General features: G+C 34.5%; 2 protein-coding genes across 5 annotated transcripts; both read right to left on the bottom strand.

Annotated features, from left to right (window-relative positions):
• Window positions 1-1,616: 1,616 nt before the first annotated feature.
• Window positions 1,617-9,995, bottom strand: YY1 (zinc finger (C2H2 type) family protein). Of its 4 annotated transcripts, none has more exons than XM_086440178.1 (6): window positions 9,758-9,995; window positions 6,609-6,667; window positions 5,143-5,342; window positions 4,802-4,891; window positions 3,221-3,364; window positions 1,617-2,300 (listed from the first exon to the last, which is right to left on the bottom strand). In XM_086440178.1, exons 1-6 carry the CDS (start codon window positions 9,841-9,843, stop codon window positions 1,764-1,766), a joined length of 1,116 nt encoding a protein of 371 aa, XP_086296304.1. In that variant the 5' UTR covers window positions 9,844-9,995; the 3' UTR covers window positions 1,617-1,763. The 4 variants fall into 4 exon arrangements, with proteins under 4 accessions (XP_086296304.1, XP_086296306.1, XP_086296305.1 ...); XM_086440180.1 differs by lacking the exon at window positions 9,758-9,995 and adding an exon at window positions 7,664-7,716; XM_086440179.1 differs by lacking the exon at window positions 6,609-6,667 and having other exon boundaries at window positions 5,143-5,328; window positions 9,758-9,974.
• Window positions 9,996-12,130: 2,135 nt separating this feature from the next.
• On the bottom strand, window positions 12,131-17,063 carry LOC147404296 (uncharacterized). The gene is made up of 5 exons (XM_086440176.1): window positions 16,334-17,063; window positions 15,190-15,657; window positions 13,642-14,019; window positions 13,457-13,524; window positions 12,131-12,652 (listed from the first exon to the last, which is right to left on the bottom strand). The coding sequence occupies exons 1-5, from the start codon at window positions 16,886-16,888 to the stop codon at window positions 12,430-12,432; spliced, it is 1,692 nt and encodes a 563-aa protein (XP_086296302.1). The 5' UTR covers window positions 16,889-17,063; the 3' UTR covers window positions 12,131-12,429.
• Window positions 17,064-21,803: the final 4,740 nt, after the last annotated feature.

The raw sequence follows: 21,803 nt of genomic DNA, 5'->3' as shown, positions 1-21,803 counted from the left end.
CAAGTCGAACATTGATAAGTTCCTCAGAAAGAGTGAGTCAACCGTTTGAAACCCCATGAAGCAATGAATTCCTTGGGGCCACCCTGATTGACCCTCGACTCAACCAATTGCACATAGGACTTTTCAAGGGGGTGGTGCATGTGATTGGAGAATTGGTCTCACCCGAAGGGTGAGAATACCCACGATAAGCAATATATATATATATATATATATATCATCGTTCAACTTTCGGACTCGAAATAATAACAAACGGTCGATATTTTTGGTTATTGTCAATGAAGGCAATATTATACTATTTTCTAAGAATCGATTGAATTATTAATATAGAACTTCTTACTACTTGAGCACATATAATAATATCACAAGTTTCTGATATTGCTCTCTTTATTTTCTCCATTTTTATCCTTCGTCGAAAAAAACAAATATTTTAGAGATATTAAAATAAATAAGTGATTGAATAACAAGCAAATAGAACTATTTTATGAAATTATTTCTTGAAAGAATATACTTTCCATGTATTATTCATATTCCTAGGATCAATGTAAAATTTTCCCTTAAATCAAAAGAAAAAAAAATTATTGATAAATTTGAATACGATGATGAAACAAATCAAGAAGGAATGAGGAGCGTCGGGATTGCTCCATTTGAGGTTTTCACAGAAGTCTCATCCTCGTATTTGATTAAGCTATTCTTATCACGTGGGGGCAAGTTGAAGGGGTGGAATCATAAATAGAATGGAGTGTGAGTCGGGGGAGGGAGGGAGTAACAATTCTTAGTACTTCACAATACAAACCCCAAATGGAGTTGAGTCCACAAGAATTGTAACTCTTACATCTGATTTTAAGGGAAATATGAATTTATGAGGAAAATGAATTGTAATATTTGATTGCAGTTAGGAAAGGAAAATGTCAAATAAAGAGTTTGTTTTTAGTTCTACTTAGGGTAATCATGTATTACCATTAGGAGATCAGAAAATCATTTTCTATGAAAATAATATTTGAAAATTGTATTTCCTAAGAGAAATGACATTTTTTTTCCCTAGAAATAATCTATGCTCTTAAAATCCCATGGGTTTAATGGGAATATCCAATAATATTATTATAGAGCTGCTATTGGCACCCCAACTTTTACTTATTACACCCCATTTCTTTAATTATTACTCACAACTCCATTAAAGATTGAATTAGAGTGTTTTGACTCAAATTATTCCCTCTATATTATAACACTCAGTTCAAACAATTTCAGTAGATGTCGCTATGATTAGGCTCATGTAAAATCTTAAATAAATAAAAAATGGAAATCTAACAAAACAAAACAAAAAAAATCGAGAGAGCCTCTATTGGCACCCCAACTTTTACTCATTCTCAACCAATTATTTTCTTTAGTTTTTAATTGGGGAGTAATAAGTAAAAGTTGGAGTGCCAATAGAAGCTCTCTATTATTAATATGTCAGATGCACTGAATGAAAATTAATTTGCCCCACTGGTGCAAATCTTGCTCAGCCTCTAGGGTTTTTATAAGAACTTTGACAATTTCGAATCAACCATGAAAAACATTTATATGGGGACTTTTGAATCAACCATGAAAAACATCACATTCAAATTACCCAATCAAGGTGAAGGAAAAAAAAAAAATACAAATCAAATTTGTTAAAACTATTACAATTGAATCCGTGCTTCTTCGACGATAAAGTTCACAGAAAAAAGGATAAAATAACTTACATATATGGATGGCACTAACTAGTCTTGAAGTAGGATAATGCCTTAATCCTCATCCTCCGTCTCTTCATCATCCTCAGATTCCACATACCTCCGTTGATCCTCTTCAACATTTTCACGATCCTCTTCTGTTTCCTCGCTATCTTCTTCTTCTTCTTCATACATGTCTTTGCTCGGCCACTGTTTTTTCATTATATCCATATTAGAGGGACCGACAACTTTCCTTTGTGCAGTTTTCGAAGGTGGCATCTTCAAGACCGGCTTCTGTTTGCTTCGTTTAGAGTTCTTTCCATTGCCACTTTTTCCGGGATACACATCTTGATCACTGCCTTCATCCATGTCATTGTCAATTTCGGAAGTGTGCTTGCCATTCTCCTCGGGGTTATGACCGGGATGCTCTCTTCTCAAATGGAGGTTTAGCTTATATTCATGAATGTAGGATTTCTCACATCCTTGGTAAGGGCAGGCGTAAGGACGGTCAGAAGAAGCAGAACCATAAGCCACAGTCACGGCCATGGGCTTTGTAGAAGTGGGTAGCTTCTCTGAAGGTGGGGTTTGTTTCACAATATCTGTCGGCATGTTCTGTGATATTATGGGGAAATATACTATTAAAACCAACTATCGATCTATTCTAGATAACAGAGAAAGAAGAGTTTTAAATATATCGGCGGATTTTGGTATGCAGAATGAAGTTTTTAGCTTGAAAAATGGGTTTTGATCCCTGAAATCATGTATTTTTATGTAAACAATTCCAGTATTTACAACCAAAAAGTAAATAAATTTGGAGAGTTTCTATTGGCACCCCAACTTTTACCTATAATACCTCAATTTCTTAAATTATTTATCACACCAATTAAAAGATTAGAACACAGTGCTCAAACATTACAAAGGTTTGGCTCAAATTATAATCTCAACATTACAAAACATTATAACAGTTGGTCAAACAATTTCAATAGTTGTTTACAATTATGCTTAGGCTCATATAAAATCCTTAACCCAAAAAAATAGAGGGCCTCTATTGGCACCCCAACTTTTACGCATTTTCAACAATTCACTTATTTTCTTTATTTTTAATTGGGGTGTAGTAAGTAAAGCTGTGGTGCCAATATCAGCTCTCTAAATTTAAATTAATATCACCTAATGAACCCCACACTTACAATCTACAGGGAGTTAAAATAAACAATTACCAGATAAAAACATAGGTATTTATTGATTTGATGAAGAAAAGTTGTCCAGTAAATGTGCACACACTTCAACAAATATTCTTCTTGACTGAAAAATGAAGAGAGATTATATTGGCATACCACATTTTACTTACAACACACGAATCCTTGAGAAACTAAACCGTTGTCTTATATAGTTTCATGTGTAATAAGTAAAAGTTGGTGCGTTAATAGAAGTTCTCAAAATGAATACACTCGAAAGGCAAGGAAAGAAAGAAAGAGAAAAAATGATGCAACCGGTACAACATGAAGCAAAGTTACAAAGGGAATGACACGTACCTTTTCATGGTGAGCCTTAATGTGAGTTCTTAACTTGTACTCATGAGCGTACCTCTTCCCACAATCCACGTAGGGGCAAATATGATAGTTCTCTTGTGAATGAGTTCGCATATGTGCCCTTAAGTTGAAATCCAGGGAGAACGCCTGTGCATTTAATAGCATACAATAAGAGACTCAAATATAATTATGAATTGTCTTAAAAATTCTTTGAATGGTAAATCATCAGTGATGTCAGACGCTAACGCGTGAGGCAGGAACAATAGTAAGAAGCAAACCATAAGAGAAATTAATTTATGATCTTTTTCCTTAGACAACAGTTATAAGGGATTTCAACACCAAAATTTTAGATGAGACCCAAAACCAACTATTGGCTCTCAGTAAATGAGAAAGTAAAATAACAACCACATTTGGCTCCTTAATTGCCAAACAATAAGAAATTAAAATACTCAGAATTTTTTTTAAAACAGACATTTTTCTAATAATGCCCCATGATTTCAAATATTATAAAGAGTCGTGCTAGAGTGACCTCAAGCACGACTCTTGAGGATCTTTAAATGCAAATTCAACGACTCTTGACCTCAAGCATTTTCTTTTGACTTGGCATAATTCAACGTTGTTACTCCATACTCGATTAATCGATTCACATAATTGTGCCACAGATGTATAAATCTGGATCCAGGATCTTTAAATGCAAAGGTATGAGGCAAAACATTTCACAAGCTAAGGCACTGTGGCATTACAGTGTCTTTAAATGCCAAAGCACTGTGCATAAACTTCAAGGCATAACGTGCAAGGCCAGCAAACAAGTATTTTTACATAGGTAAGCAATTAGATATATAAATAACGAAGGGCAAAAATTAAAATAAACAAGAAAATCAGGGAACAAATATGGGGGGGGGAAATTATAACAATTCAGAACTTCACATTCCAAAAGTTTAACATTCAAATATATATATATATATATATTATAAGTCATTCAAATCTAAATTCCAAACTCATAAAAATAAAAATAAAAAACAAACAAAACATTCATAATTTCATATTTCCAACTTTCTGAGTTCTTAATCACTCAAACAAAATGTAAAACCTGTAATAAGTAATAACCACTCTAACTAAAAACAGCATAATACCAATCTAAGACTGGAAGAAGCACAAAAAGTCTGTTTGACATGGAGAGAGCCAGAGTAATGAGAGAGAGAAAAAAAGTAGTAGAAAGAATAGCCAAACATTGTTGGAGTTGCAAATCAACAATGGCTTATAAATATTAGAACTTTATTTGTATTCTTTTTTACATGAATCTGGGTTCGTGGAATTCCTCTTTGTTGTAGAATGATATTATGAATATCCAATAAATCATCTATAGACGTTCTACAAATAAATAAGAGATTGCATCAAATAGTTCACACACAATTTCAAGTAAATAAAAATGACTAGACAATAAGGAGTGTCTGGAAAGTTCACGAACAAGTACTTGTTCAAGTTACTAGCACATGACAGCAAAGCATTGAAGTTAGAAATACAAGAAACAAAGTAAACAAAAATCTCATTTGGTGAAAAGCTCAGAGAGGGTAGAATGATCACCTTACCACAGCCTTCATGTGTACATACAAAATGCCTCTCTCCTGTGTGAATAAGAAAGTGCCTTTTCAGCTTGGAACTGTCCAAAAATTTCTGCAACAGAGACACATGTTACGATTAGTGCTTGAAACTTATCGAATGATCCAAGAACTTAATTGGACCAAAAAAGCCTACAAAATACTAATATGCAAAATTGATCTAGAATGCAAGTGAAAATAACAATAACTTCAAGATGAAATTCCTTGACTTACAATATTATCTCTTTGGTCTATATGGTAGTTGAGCGTTGCATGTACGTGCCATTAAAACAATGCTGAATACTGTAAAGATGTTAAACGTGTTACCTTTTCGCATCCCTCGTAATGACAAACATATTGTCTCTCCCCATGGATGTGAGAATGCTTCCTCAAAGCCCCAGCATCAATAAAAGTTTTACCACAGCCTTCATAGCTGCAAAGGAAAAGAACTTCTGTAGTTGGTTCTGGTTCTGGCTCTTCTGGCTCTGGCTCTTTATTCTTGTCTTTTATTACCTTCAACATGTCCTCTAAACAAAATATTAATAAGGTTTGTCACAGAAATAATATTGCATGACAGAAGAAAAAAAAAAATTTGCTCTTGATAGTAATAAGTTTCCTACTTTTGTTCCAATCCATTGGAGATAGTTCATAAGGAAAATATGTCAAGCTTCAAGTTTAATAAGTATGAGGGAAATTGATCAAATTACAAGGCTTACTGATATCCATTCATGAAAGAAACCTCATAAACCACCAAAATACATGGTCAGGTGAAAGGAGTTGTTCAAGCCAACCAGTAACTTTGAGTCTTTGATGGCAAACTAGAACTCAAGTTGTGCATTCTAAATGATAATGTCAATCCCATTACAAAGTGTGTAACATTATGAGAGAAGCTTAGCCTTTTTATGCTCTTACAGAATTGCATAAGCATGTGTACAGATGTCAAGTATGATCAGTTACCGCTGTACTTGTTTTTTTACAAAAGTAAACTTAAGCTATTTAAAGGTGACCAACAGATTAATTGTATGGTTTCAAATTTGAATATGACTACTAATGCCACCAACATATTGTATCTTACCCCTAATACAAAATCGGAATCCCTTGGCAATAAAATGTCATCGTTGGTCAGTTCAATTTCGGCTTCCCAAATCATAATATGCATCAAGTATGAGCATAGACTACCATTCTACAATCCAGGTTGACAGGTTTATATCTCATCAGGCTGTGTATTAACAATGCTCTATCATCCAACAAGAAATATAAGCCAAAATGAAAAAGAGTAACAAGTACGATGCCTAACTGAATGAAGTAAGAACCCATGATCAAGTTAGAAAATGGCTAATTTCACAATAACTTAACTCATTAAACTTCTTTTTTCTAGGTGATGCACAAGGAGCAAGTCCAAGAGACAACAAAAGCTCTCAACAGCGCTTGTCCATTTATCTATTCAACGCTGGAATCTGACCTTATATTAATGTGGGTATTTCCGTCTCCAAACTAGAATATGGAGTGCAAATTAAAGCCACAAAACACGTAGCCAGTAAATCCAAACCCTCTACATTCTTATAGCTCTTTCTTTATTGGTTATCAATTTTAAGAATTGGCGAAGGTGGATCTTAAATTTGACATGAGAAATACCCACAATAAATATTATCTTTTACAAGGATCTTATTTCAACTCAAGCGGTTCATAAAAACCTCAATGAAAACATCTGAGAACTAAACACTAAATCTGATTTACTCACTATATTTGAGAATAGGAAATATTAATAATTGAATAATTGAGAGACAATTTACCTGTGACCCATTTCAAAAGTAAGCACTTCCCACCAGTTGATGCAACATCTTGGGTAACCCTAGAAGATAACATTAGGCTATTATCAAGATCTATAACACGTAGCTCAAAAAAAAAAAAAATGATAAGTAAAAAGGTGTCAAACAACCAAGTAGGGCTTTGAGGGCGCCTGCTAGCTTAGTTGGTTAAAGTCCATGGGCGATGACACCATAGACCCGATTTCAACTCCCACCATCACCAAGTTACTGATCTCATTAAAAACAGGCTTACTGACCAAAAACAAAAACAAAAACAAATATATATATATATATCTTTAAAATGGAACAAATGTGCTGCTATATAATGTAAGAAGTGCATTAATTTCAAAAAGGAAAAGGGAATGGGATTCAAAATATTGAGGATATTAGGTGTAAAAATTCTCCATCAATGACCTAGTTCTCTCATATGAAATCCATTTCAAATAAAATAACAAAAGTCTAGCCATTCAAAATGTTGGGCTATGGTCATTGACAAGGGTTTTTGAGACCACTGCTTTAGAAACAATTTCAACGATTCGAAGGTAAATTCTATACCGACCCCCACATGTGATGCATCTAAAGCACCCTATTTCTTACAAAGACAAGGATAAACAAGTTTTGAAGAGGAGTCGTGATAGCTCATTTACAGTAAGATCATTCACCACATCGTTGAGTGTCCGAGTTACTCTAGCTTTCCCGCATTTTCATCTAGGGGCAGTAAAATACCCTTTAGCCTCTCTCTCTCTTAACTTAGCATTGGTCATATGAGATCATTTTTGTAATCTCATCGTGATATATCTATATAAATAAAATACAACAGTACGTCCCACTCTCTATCTCAAGATTTATACCCCATAAACAATGTATCTCGATGACATGTTTTACCTTTTCTCTTCTTCCTCTATTTTTTGTGATGATTAAAAAGAAAAATATATTAACGGGGGCAATCGAGATGACCTAAAACCCCAAAGAAAGTACAAAAGGAAGCAAAACAAGGTATTAAACAAAAACAACAATAAACAAAAACAGTTACAAATTACCTGTAAGATTACAAACCCAATCCCACCTTCCGAAGAGGTCTTCAAAAGAAATCCCGCTCGCTTCAATGAACACCAAACTCCAATGAAACAAAGGCCTAGAATGTCAATGGTCACCTCATGGATTTCATGCTCCTTATTCTCAAAAATCCTGCCACTCCTTTCACGCCACAAACCCCAACAAATGGAAAAGGGAAAAATGGTCCATTACTTCCTCTTTAACGCTTGAAAATCCACTCTCCATTGAGACCAACACTCAAACACAATTCAAAGGGACCTAGACATGCACCCTGACAATCCGAATAAGTAAAAGAAATGGGACCAAACCCTGAAAGCATACTCACAATGAAGTAGGATGTGATTCATAGATTCGCCATCCGATTTGCACAAGCTACAAAAATTAACCGAAATAATCCCATTTTTCATGAGATTGCCGAAGGTTAACAACTTTCCCTGAACTCCCACTCAGATAAAGAACACAATTTTGGATGGGACCGAAGCTCCCCACACCTCTTTAAAAGGAAAAGTTCCCGACGGATTTAATACATTAAGGTAGAGAGAGCTAACTGAGAACACCCATTTTTTCTAACCTCCAAACATGAACATCCTCACCTCCAAAATTACCTACCAAAGTTTCAAGCATTCTTAGAAGCCCGGATACATCCTCTATCTCCCAATCATTAAGCAATCTTTTAAAATTCAAATCCCAAAATACCCCTCCAACAAAGAAATTCAAAAAATCAACCACTCTCCTTTCTTTTTTCAAAGAAATGGAGAACAAAGTCAGAAAACAAACTTTGAGACTTTCAATACTGCACCACACTTCCTCCCAAAAATGGATCAAAATACCATTCCCAACTTTAAAGCACATGTTACCTTGTAAATAAGGAAGAATCCGTTGAATACCTTTCCAAACACCACAACCATAGGAAGCTCTCGTCGTTCCACTCTCCCAACCTAAAGCTCTCTCGCCAAACTTAGTCGCAATCACCTTTCTCCAAAAACTACTCTTTTCACAACCACTTCCCAAGAAGCGCCTTATTCATAACTCTAAGATTTTTTATCCCTAAACCCCTATTCTTCTTCGGCCGGCAAATGCACTTCTAATTAACTAAATGGAATTTCCTCTTCCCCTTCATATCATGCCACAAGAAATCCCCAAACAACTTCCTTAACTTTGCCTCCACACTAACGGGCATTGTAAAAAGAGACAAAAAGTACGCCGGGATACTAGAGTGTACTTTTTCTAAAAGTTAATTTACCCCCTTTCGACAAATAACGAGCTTTCCACAAAGGTAATCTTCAAATTTATGCTCTTTCTTCTTCTACCCTTTTCCAATATTACACCTCCAAATTTATTGTCTTTCCTCTTCTCCTCCCTTTCTTTATAATAATACTTCTCCAACTTTATTATTTTTCCTCTTTTACCACCCTTAACCCTCAAAGATTTTTTAATAATACCCTTCTAACTTTATTATTTTTCCTCTTTTAACCCCCTTAACCCCAAAGAATGCTCGTGCATACTCTAGTAATACTCTCCAATAAGTATTAGCATTATACCCTTCTCTAGAGAAGTGGGCTTCTGTGGAGAGTGAAACAGTCTTTCAACTCTCTCTCGAAAAAAAAAAAAAAAAAGGGCATGAGAAAATATCTGAGATATTACTTTTGAGGTGCACCCCAATTCAAGTTTTAGAAAATATCACCTATATTCTTAATATCACAACCAATTCATTGTCCATGACGTTTTTTGAGTTTGTTTTCAGTTCAATCTAATCTATGATCTCCAACAAGCTATTTTTTTATTTGAAATATTTTTCTTGTATTTTTGGGGTTGAATCTGTTCAACATCTTTAGTATTTCCCAAACAACTTCACATAAATAATTCAATAGCTGTAATTCATAATTTGATATGGGAACCCAAAAAAAGACTCCACAACAACAACAAAAGAATTTTTTATTTTTTTTAAATATATATAATTAAAAAGCATGAAATCGATGGTCCAGAAGAAAGGAATTAGAAAACAAATCACACTTTAAGGAATGAATCGATCCAAATTTCAAACCCTAAAAAAATTAAAAGAAGATAAAAGATCTCACCATTTCTTGAACCATCTAACAGCAGGAGTCTTAGATTTGACAATCGGACGTTTCTCAAAAAAATGGTGGTTCGTCTGAAACTCCATCTCTCTCTTTATCAAGAACGACTGGTTTGGTTGTTTAGGATTTTAGGGTTAGGGTTTCGAGGGAGAGACTCGAAGAAGAAGAAAAAAAAATCACATTGGAATGTTTGGTAGTGTCCACGTTTCATGTCATCTGTATTGCTCGCCCACTCGACCTCCTCTTACTACATCTGTACATGGGACTTGGCATTGGGGCCTGAACCGATTCTCTTCTCTTCTAATCACCGCGTTGACTCGGTAAATCATCTCGATTATCTCGACGAGACGCGAGCTTCGTTTTTTTTTTCCCATAGATAACTTCTATTGACGGACTAACTTTTACTTATGACACACCAAACTATATGCACGGAATGGAAGGCTATTATTGTTCATTTTAATTCCCAAAACGCAGATTTTTTCAAGTGGCATCTCGCTCACTGAAATAAAATATAGTGAGGTTTTTTCAAAGTGACAATTTCGTTGATTTCTATAATGACGTTTGTAGAGGTCGATTTTGTGATAAATTGATCTCAATCATTAAATCTATAAAATAACATAAATAATATGAAAAAGAGAAACACAAGATTTTTTTACGTGATTTGACAAATGTGTCTAACTCCACGAGATCGAAGAGTCGTTTCATCATAAATCTTTGTTTTTTTACATGACCTCCTTACATCGGTCTCTTCTTTTCCTCCTTTCCTCTTTTTAAAATAGCCTCAAGATCTTTAAATAGAAAAATCCTAAAAAAAATCTTAATCATACTTAATTACAATTGACCTTATTACCCCTTATCTAAATTATAAATTACATAAAAAAATAAGATAATCCTCTTAAATTGAGATTATTCTCTAATAAAATAGAGTCATCTTCAAATGATACCACATGATTACCTCAAGATGCATGTTGATGATACAAATAAGCGATCCAGATAGAAGACGATTTTATCCCTTTACAACAATCTTACTAAAAAGTAGTGAACCTACATGTTCGTCACTTTTATAACCAACGAGATTATCATGTTGAAAAATAAAAAATATAAGCAATTTCGTTATTTTATATTAGCGAGATTGTCACACGAAAAAACATACGATATGTTCTTCATGTGTTTGGGAATTTCGCCACAAGTCGATTGGTTTGATCTCGTGTTCATTGCTCTTCGATAGCTCTCCATCAAAGAAAGAAAGTATCCAGACTTAATGTTCTTTCCTAAAGTGAGAGAATGATATGTTTATTGTACTAATTTTTTTAAATATAGTTGGAGTGTAATAAGTAAAATTTTGGGTATCGTCCACTAATAAGACAAATAGACAAGTCATCTAAAACTTGACGTGTTTCTCAAAATTCAGTCCATTGTCTTATTGTTGAACGAGACTGACCCAAATAAATTGGACGACTCATCTGAGGCAACTCAGTCTCATTCATGGACGTAAAATCGAGTTTTAAAACCATGCTGATAACTCGTCCAAATCAGTGGACGAGTTGACCATCTAAACGATTTTAAAATTATTAATTAATATATATTTGTAGTTAAATAATTATAATGTATATATAAATAAATCTGTGTAGTTAAGAAACATAAAATTTGATTTACAAAAGAATACAAAACCTGGTTTACTCGGCTGAATTTTCATTAACCTAACGATATTTTCAAAATATCAAATGAATCATCTCGGATTTGTAATGAGTAAATGTGATGTAACGAGTTCATGAAATGGACAACTCATACCATTTGTAATCCCCTCATCCTTGACCAAATAATAATGTTGTCCGCTCTGAATTTTCCCTCACAACTTTAAAACGCGTTGTTAAAAGGTACGAGAATTAAACTACCTATAATCCAAAATCTCAAATGTTTGGTTGATGTGGAACTAACTTCATCCTCCTCCCTGCTATTCCACCCCTCCAACCAGTAGTGCACTGGCGAGGGTGTCTCCATCCGAAAAGGACACCTTAGTGTTGTTTGGGGATAAATACATTACATAGACAATCAAGAGGTTTACATTACGGGTTGGGATCGGTGGACTCATGGAAAATTAACTCCCATGTTCACTCACAATCCCACCTGTGTAAACATGAAATCCAACAATTGTAACAAGATATGTATCTTGAGAATCCATCCCATATCCCTAAGATTTATGTCAACCGTTGGATTTCATGCTTACACGGTCAAAATTGTGACTGAACATATGAGTTTATTTTCCATGAGTCTACGGATGCCTGCCCATATATTACATAAGATCATAATTATAAATACAAGCAGAATCTCGTACTAGAGACCAAATAGTATCTTCCGACAAGCACAGACAAAATTCTCAAGAACATTAATACATTAGTAACCATTTCATTAGCATTTGGAGATCAAAAGATTCAATGGTTAACAATTAGCAAACATTTACAAGCACAAGAAGCTACACGTGGCACGCGGGTAAGTCAGATACAAATGTTGGATCCATTTAAACACATCAGCTAGCGGAAAGGATACGACATTTCCCTTCTAAAATCCACATTGGTAACCATTTCATTGGCATTTAGAGATCAGAAGAGTCGACGGTCAACAATTGGCACACATTTACAAGCAAGATAGGTTGAGCATAACACTGGCACAAGTCAAATACAATTCTTGGATCGGGAAAGGTACGACATTGCTCTTCTAAAATTGAGAGAGTTCAGCGATGACTCGGGAAAACGACTCCCATCTTGTACCCACAATCCTTTAGGGGGCAGTAGCACATGTTGGCTTGAACCATTTGCAACATTGCCAGCTTTTTGAGATGGAATTTCTTTCTTTTTCTTCACATACTCGAAGAACTCTGCTACTTGGCGAGCATACCTTCACAAAAGCTCAAACCAGAACTGCATTAGTGTGCATTTTACAAATTCACATTCAAGGTGTAATATGTACTCCCATTTACAAGCCCGATAGGTGCAATGATTAACAGTATGTACTGCTATTTACCAATTGTATATAGAAAATAGGGAAAATTACTTAAAGGACCCTGGTGGAAGGATTTCTTTCTAATTAGTCAATAAGTCTTAGGGCTTCTCTTAATAATCCATTAAGTAAAACTTTTCTTTCTAATAATTTCCCGAACCCCACTCCCCACATTTCTCACAATTGAAATGTTGAAATTTTCCTAACCGTTCGAACTCACCATTTTATTTTCCAAAAAAATTGGATTTCCAGCATCCCAGTCAAGTTTCGGAGACTCCATTGCAACGGAGAGGATTTGAGAAAGAAGAAGTCATTTTCAAAGGTTTTTTCAAGCATTTTGAAAATGTACATAAAAACTATTGGGGGGGGGGTAAAAAGTGGTGAGCTTGACAGTGTATAAAACTTTTGGAATCTCAACTTTGTCCTTCATTTTTTGTTATAAATCGTCGAAATAAATCAAAAAATACATCTAAATGTTCAAAATTAGAAGTATACATTTCCATTTGTCATTCACAATAAAAAATAGTTGGAAATGATTGCAATCGCCGTTGAAAACCTAACCATTTGACTAAATGGACTATCAAGCTATCGTACAAAACTTATGGACTATTTAGAAAGAAATCCCTCCGTCAAGGTCCTTCTAGTAATTTTCCCTAGAAAATAACAAGTTCCAGAAATCTGAAGAAGTTATTGTAATCTTACTGTCGCTTTGCTTCAATATCTTTGCTGAAATCAATGTTGGGTTCGCAGTCCAGAACCAAAGCAGGAACCTGGTTATAAATAGACACGCAAGACATAATGTTAAAAGAGAGGTTGATGGTGAAGTCCCCACTTATAAAAAAATTAATAATAATAAACAGTTGATGGTGAAGTTCCAAAGTATGAACCTTTTGAATACTTGAATGCATATGATCACCCTCCAAATAGAACACACGGTCCCTTATATCAGGATGTAAGGAGTTATCCATATGAAGTGGTAACTGACTGATGGACAATACACCGTGATTACCACTTTGGGAGGGAAAAAGCCAACTCTCATGCTTTTCATGCAAATCACGTAGATAATCCAGGGAAACACCGCCCTCCTCTTCTCTCTTGCGTAACATCATTCTCTTGTGGCAGGTATCAGGGCTCGCTCTAAGATAAATGAATCCATCGGGGATGAGTCCAGGCAGAGATGAAACAACTGGATCGAACCATGAATCATAGATGCTGATCTCCATCTCATTCATCCATTTTGCTTCATGAACGGCTCGTACAAAGACCTTTATGTAACAATGTAAAACAAAAGCATGGGTATGTGAACCTCCAAATTATTATAATGTGTAAATTAAATTTTGACCCCCTATGGCTTGGCATAATTCTATGTTGATCCCTTATCGTTTTGACAATCGCACTTACCTCCCCTATCAATGACGTTGTTATTTGTCAAGGTTCAAATGCCATTTTACTATTTTACCCTCTTATTTTATCTTTTTTTCGTTGAAAAAAATGACCTCATGTAAACATTTTCACACTTTTATGCATGAATCCTTTTTTTATTTATTTATAAGCAAAGAGATTTATTGAAGAAGTGGTCGAGATGACCAACTAGGAAGATACAAGGACAAGACTAAAGAAAAGAGATTACAAACTCAATCCCATCTAGCCACAAAATCTGCGAAAAACACCCCCCTAAATTCAATGAACACCTTACACCAAAAAAAGATACACGAAAGGATCAACATCGAGACAACTAAGTAGTCCACGCTCTTGTCTTCAAAACACCTGTTGTTCCTTTCCTTCTAGATCCCCCAGCAGATCGCAAATGGAGTGTTCCTCCAAAGCACTTTCTTACCCCACTCCTGCCACGACTGGAACAATTCCAAAATAGAGGCAGGGAAGCATCCCTCCAAACCAAATCTAGTTAGGAAGAAACTCCAAATCTGTTTCGCAAAAACGCAATGAAGAAGCACATGCTCAATGGACTCCTAATCTCCTAGGCAAAGCAAGCAAACATTTGGTCCATGAATTCCTCTTACCATCAACTGGTCTATAGTCAAGGTCTTCCTTAATGCTGCATGAATCCATTTTGTCACAAAGATATTTATGATTATGAAAAAGAATGACATTTTAAAAAGGGTCAATTGTCTTTATAAGAATTTAAAATTAATATTTAATTGTTTGTTTGACAGCAAGTAGATAGGGAGGAGGTAAATGAGTCTGTTACATAACTATAGGGGAAGTAAGTGCAATTGTCAAAACATTAGGGGGTCATAGAATTACACCAAACCATAGGGGGTCAAAGTCTAATTTACCCTATTATTTTTCAAAAGTTATATTTCCCTAATGGGAAGGACCAAAAATTAATCATAATGTAGAGACCGCAATTTGGAAAGAATTATAATAATTTATGGTTCATTTTATCAAGGATTAATAAAGAACTGGGTGCATACCATCTTATCAGTGAAAACACTCCTTTCCATCAATCTAAGAGGCTTAACTCCACCAGCGGATTCTCGTTCCTGCATGACCCTTGTCACAAACACGTAATTTTGAAAGGTATAGGCATATCTATGTGGTTCAGCATAGAAAGCATCCAGTATATTAAAGTGATCGGGTCCGACGTCCTGCCACTTGGAAATAGGTTCTGGAACTACCTCAACAAGATCACGAAGTTCAAGTGTTTCATTAGCTATTCTCTGAAGGAAAGTTGTCTTTCCAACACTGATATTTCCCTCAACACAGAAAGTGAGCCGTTTATTATGGGAAGGTTTCGCATCTGAGTTTGGGTTTTCCTCCTTCAACTCGTCATCCACACTCTCTTTAATAAATGAGGTAATGCTCTCCGCATGGTTTCTGTGAATGATTCCTACGGAACTCTTTAAGAATTCAACCATTTTCTGGCTAGACTTTCCAAAAAACTGCATAGAAGAACATATTAGAAAGCACCAAATATCTTAGGATGGGTTCTCTCTATTTACACAAAGTACGGGCAACTCAAGATTGGGTTTCACTTAGTTAACAAATACTTCACATAATGAATATGTACAAGATAACTAGATAAAGAGTGTAGGATAATGCAAAATACAAACAAACAAAAAATACTAATATCTGAATTGTATTGCTGATACGGGTGGCTACAAGAATCCTACGTTTGATTAACTAGATGAGGCAGCCCCAATGGCTGCCTAAACCATCTCATTGGCCCTTTTGATCAATATTGTGATAGATGAGAGCATGAAAGGTAAGCTTTGTGCATATGCCAGCAGTATCATTGGGTCCCAAGATTGGGATTTTTTTGGGCGTCACGGCCCTACAACTTCTGATGGTATTTTCGTATTTAGAAAATGCGGGTTTCGCCCTAGGATGCCATATATATTTCAAGTTCAGAAACCCAAAGTATTGTATTTTCGCAGTTTTCGTCAATAAAGAATTATCATCACCACCCGTGGACGTAGGCAATATTGCCGAATCACGTAAATCTCTTGTGTTCTGTTTTATTTTCTCTGTTTGAATCTTCTTGAACGATCAAATGGAATTTTTCCACTACAATTCAAAAACGAGATAAATAAATAAATGGACCAGTAGATGATTTACCTTATCTTTGTAGAGTTGTCTGAGCTCTGCAACTCCTCCTATACCCTTATCAACAAGCTTCCTTAGATTCCGAGGTCCGACACCCGGAATCTTAAGAAGGTCAGGATTCTCATGTACAGAACCATCATCACCACCACCACTAGAGGAACCCTTATGTCTCCTCTGCAACCTCAAAGGCTTATGTTCGCAACCCAGTGATGTTAGTGGCAACGATGATGATGGTTCTTCTTCTGTCTCCAAATTCTTCGAACCCTCGGACTTGTTATGGAACCAAGCGGTCCAAGATGATACCGGCCGGTTTTCTTTAAAACCCACCCAAGCTCGACCGGGTAGCGGTCTAGTATCGACCGAACAATGGGAAATGCCGGAACAAGAGGAAGTGAAAGGGGTGAAAGTAGGTTTCTTGGAGAAGAGAGTTGTGGTGGTGGTGGTGGTGGTGGTGGCGAGCATTTGTGGTGGCGGAAAGAGGAAAGAGGGGGCAAAAATTAATTTCTTATTATACTTAAGCCCTCGAGAAGTGGGGCCTGAAGTGCTTCGACGCAACAGCTTTTGCATCTCAAACCATTTCACATCTCCTCGTTCCCGCTGTGGTCTGTAGTATGTTCTTTACTCACCGCAACAGAGCGGGAGCTGAGAAGGGTTTGAAAATAGTGGGTTTTGACTTTACGCTCTTAGGGTTTTTGTTACATTTTTGGGTGATTTTGGTCTCTCAATGAGAAACAACGTTTACATCGGTCTTTCCGAAACGGGGGAAAAAAGTCCAAAATCTTTGGAATGGCTGATAGGGGTGTCAATGGGTGCCCATTTACCCGAAACCAAACTCGAACCGAAACCGAAATCAAAAACTCCGGTTTCAATTCACTTTTTATTGGAATTGATTCGAACCAGGTCTGATATGAAACCGAACCGATAGGAACAGGAAACGGAACCGGAACCGGAACCATTATGTTCTATCCAATAGGTACCTGGAACCAATTTATTTGTCATTTATTTTTTACATTATACATGATTGAAGGTTATCCCATATTTTAAAATTAACATATGTGATATAAAATTCTTCAAATTTCATATAAATTATATATTTGATGTTAAAATGGGTCATTTTTTTTATTTTTTTTATTACTTGTAAAAGAGATAATTTTTAATTTTTAAAATTAAAAGTCATTAAATCATCTTATTAGTGGAACAAATTATTATTAAGTTGGTAATTTACAAATAATATGTTATTTTTTAGAATGAATCTTTTTTATAATGATTTTGAAATAATTTTTCTCATTCAATTCTTGAGAATAGGAATCGGAATCGGAATCGACAAGACCCAAAATCGATAAAATATAATGGTTATGATTCTAATATTCATAGGATCCAACCGATTGACACCCCTAGTAGCTAACCTACTTCAAAATTTTAGTTGACATGTCAACATTTTTTAGATACACACTATTGTATTATTCGAAGTCATTGGACTCACTTTGTGTCATCCAAAAACATGATCCAATGCTTCGGAGTAGTCAAGGATCAAATTCTAGGACCTTTTAAAAAAATATTCAAATAAATTAATTTTTTATATTTTAAGTTTTGAGAGTTGGGTGGAAGTTTGAAATTCGTCCATTTTTACAACTTTGGATTCGAAAAAAAAAATACTAACATTCAAATTCGAAATCTGATGAATATTCATAATCACAATCCGAATTTGAATCCAATTAACTTTTCGGATAATATCCAATTCGAATTCAATTTTTAAAAACCCTTTTTTAATCCAATCATCTATTCGCATTCAGTTTCATCATCTTCCACCCTTGATGAATCTTCATCTTTGTGTAAAAAATCCTATATTTTTTTTTTCAAATCCAATCATCTTCCACCCTTGTTTCGTCTTGAACTTGTGAAATATATATATATAGGGTCCCGTTCAGCAACAAACATTTTGGCAAAACATTTTTCAAACACATGGGTTAGAGGTTTTGGAATGGGCTGATTTTTTGTGAGGAGATCATCCTCACCAAAAATCAGCCCATTCCAAAACTTCTAGCCCCATGTTTACAAGTTGAAAAATCGTGGACCGTCCATTTTTTGTAAACCATTTTTGATGGGGTTATAAGTTTGAGAATGGGCTGATTTTTGGTGAGGATGATCTCCTCACCGTATAAATCATCCTCACAAAAAATCAGCCCATTCCAAAACCTCTAACCCATGTTTTGAAAAATGTTTTGCCAAAATGTTTGTTACTGAACATTTCCCACATATATATATATAATCTGAATCTTATACTTGTAAAAGAAGCAATCCTTCTATTTTTCTCATATTCGACGACGTCTTCTTCTAACACTTCTCTCTCTCATCTTCGTCTTCTCCATTGTCTTCTTCTAGCCTTATGTTTCTCTCGTTATTTATTTTGATAATTGTAAAAATATATTCAAAAACCTTCTCCTCTCATTTTTATCATCTTCTTTTAATAGACTTCTTCTTGATAGCAACTCGATTGTGAATCTGTAATTTCAATGGAATTCATATCCTTAAACTACCCCACTATGAGGCCCTTAGAAGTAGAAGTTTGAGAATAGGGAATGGCATGCATGATAAGACATTTCCTTTGATTTGAGGGTCGATGTAATTGAGCTTGTTGACCTACTCTTGCATGGTCGAGCGAACTTTTGTTTCCTTGGAAGAAAATTTCATATAGGTGAGATGGTGCTTAAAAAGATCATGCCAGCAAAAATCTTTTCTTTTGATAAATCAAAACAGACTCTCATGGAGGAATAGAAATGAAGGTGAAGAGGTAAAAGACTTCTCAAAATTGATGATAAGTAGCTAGTACTAAAAGTAGAAAAAGAAATATGTTTTTAAATTATAATTGAAAGTAGTAAAAGAAATATGTTTTTAAATTCTAGCATTATGATATTGGATTGACATTAATAGCCTAGCAAGAATGACACTAGCCCCACTTGATAGCCTATCAAGTATTATATAAAATTATAATTTACAAAGGAGAAGTACGATACGCTTGAATCAAATTTTAATCCGATCGAATATTGTTACATCTGAATTTTTATTCGAAATATACTTGAATATTAAAATCATATATGAATTTGAATCAGATTCAAATTTTCAAATATCCATTGACAAGCCTATGGTAATTCTACGTCTTGATGAATATTTGAGATATGCCCCCATTGAACTAAACCTTTTTGACATATAAATAAAAAAGTTACCTTAATACCCCCATCTTCAACTCAAGTCTAAGGCCCTCAAATTTTCTTCCCAAAACCATTCTTCTTAGCTTTTTTTTTTTTTCCTAAAAGGTAGTTTACCCTAATCTTCAATCTTAAGATTATATCTACAACAACATTCAAACTTCAAGACAATATTAGATTTTGGAAAAAAGTTGAAAACAATCAAATTTGGCAAATAACAAAATAAAGAATTTTCTACAAAGGGCCAAGATGAGATTGAAAATGATGGGCCATTAAGTCATTTTGGATTAATATACAAGAGAAGACCAAGGTCAAGAAAAAGTTGAGTGATTCCTAGATCTTGTAATCATGTAGATGCTGTTTGGTAACGCTTTTCAACAACTTTTTTGCACAATTTTCGCCTTTCAAAGCAAATAGTTAACATGATTATTGTTTGATATGAATAAAATAAAGTCAAAATTCACTTCTGAACCCCAGTTTTGACGAGTGATATATTTGAGCTTTTTCCAATTTGTGTTTGCAAGAAAGGCAAACTTCGTAAAATGCCTCGCCTGAAAAGTCTCTTCTACCCTTCAACATATACTCTTTTTCCAAGTAACACCCTACGAATTAAAACATCTCAATCGAAGAGCTAATAGAACCTTGCCATCGAAGAGCTAATAGAACCTTGCCATCAAACACACGATTGAACTGCAGTATTTTGATCGAACTTCAACTTCGACCGAGCAAGTAACGGGGCTATTTCCAAGTAAAATCCATTAAATCATGTTGATTTGTTGAAGAACCATACTCTATTTTCGACTGTGATGAATCGTAACTCTATTTTCAAGTCTTATACGATCTATTTGTTGGTCTGGTGCCATTTTTCGGTTTTATTATGATCTTTAATGGGTTTTACTTCGCATTGACCATCAAATATGCGGATCTGTGAAGAACCCCAACTATTTTTAACAATTTTATGTGATCAACCGTCGAAATGTCGTTTTGTGAAGAATTCCCAACTCTATTTTCAATTCTTTGTGTAATCCATGGAATATGCATATATGTGGTGATTTATTTTGGTTTGATCAATGAAAATATATGAAATTTGTTGGATTATTTTAGTTTGGTTTGCAAACACAAATGTGATGAATTATTTTGGTTTGGTTGTTGAAAAAATCTGAAATTTGGTGGATTATTTCGTTTTGCAAAAAACAAATGTGGTGAATTATTTTGATTTGATTGATGGAAAAAAACTGAAATTTGGGTAAAAAATTTCGTTTTGCAAACACAAAAGAATTTTGATGATTTATTTTGGTTTGATTAATGAAAAAATATGAAATTTTGTGGATTCACAACTAATATTTGGTGGTTAATTTCCTTAAATGTAAATGCTTTCAATCCATTTTCATGTGATCGATTCTTAAATAGAATTTAATGGATTCTTTTTAAAGTCATTTTTTATCATTGGTAGATAGAGGATAACAATTCAAAAGATGTGAAAGCAGATTCACACCAAAACAAAATGAAGTTTTGATCGAGGATATGCTACGAATTAGTTAAGAAGAGAGGGAGACCACGTAAAATTATTGACAAGATTATGTATGAAATCTTAGCGAGGGAGTTTTTTTAAAAATTGATATTTACTATTATAGAGAACAAATGAAGAATAAATGAGATAGGCAAAAGGACATTTGAGGACGTTGAAATAAGATTTACACGAATACTAATGGGAACTCCACTTCAAACAAGATGAAGTTGTATTTTTTCACTACTATAAACTTGCCACCTTGTAATTTGTTGTTCAAACTGCATGTGAAATGAAACTGGGCCTTTGATGTTCAAAGAACCCAATATCGTCAACTTATGGTGGTATTATTATTTGGGATAATTTTGTTATTTTAGAATACCTTTAGAATATATATGTGGATTATTATGTTTAAGAGAATTGAGTACTAAAAATTTGCAAAGTTGTCAAAGTAACTTGATTTCAACCATCTAACCGAGTTTCTCTTTTAAAAATTTTCTAAATGTTTCAATTTTTTCCTTTCTTTTTTAATGATTGTGTGAAATCTTAGTGAGGGAGGTTTTTAAAAAATTGATATTTATTATAATAGAGGACAAATAAAAAATAAATAAGATAGACAAAATGACATTTGAGGATGTTGAAATAAGATTTACACGAATACTAGTGTGACTTATGATCATGAGATTGACACATTTGATGCAATCGATGAGGGGTCGGATGGGTGGTTAGAGATAATTATTTTTATAAAATTTTAATATAAATTTATTAT

This window comes from Akebia trifoliata, chromosome 4 (assembly GCF_017979445.1).
Source record: "Akebia trifoliata isolate Shusen 1 chromosome 4, ASM1797944v1, whole genome shotgun sequence".
In the NCBI taxonomy this organism is placed as follows: domain Eukaryota; kingdom Viridiplantae; phylum Streptophyta; class Magnoliopsida; order Ranunculales; family Lardizabalaceae; genus Akebia; species Akebia trifoliata.
This window is presented reverse-complemented; position numbering and strand designations above follow the sequence as displayed.

Excerpts from the sequence above, each read along its gene's own strand:
- YY1 (XM_086440178.1), bottom strand. The coding sequence starts at position 9,843 with ATGGAGTTTCAGACGAACCACCATTTTTTTGAGAAACGTCCGATTGTC. Across the intron at positions 5,343-6,608 it reads ACTTTTGAAATGGGTCACAG|AGGACATGTTGAAGGTAATA; the intron begins GTAAATTGTCTC and ends TATTTTGTTTAG. Across the intron at positions 2,301-3,220 it reads TTAAGGCTCACCATGAAAAG|AACATGCCGACAGATATTGT; the intron begins GTACGTGTCATT and ends ATAATATCACAG.
- LOC147404296 (XM_086440176.1), bottom strand. The coding sequence starts at position 16,888 with ATGCAAAAGCTGTTGCGTCGAAGCACTTCAGGCCCCACTTCTCGAGGG. Across the intron at positions 15,658-16,333 it reads GACAACTCTACAAAGATAAG|TTTTTTGGAAAGTCTAGCCA; the intron begins GTAAATCATCTA and ends TCTTCTATGCAG. Across the intron at positions 13,525-13,641 it reads TGCATTCAAGTATTCAAAAG|GTTCCTGCTTTGGTTCTGGA; the intron begins GTTCATACTTTG and ends ATTTATAACCAG.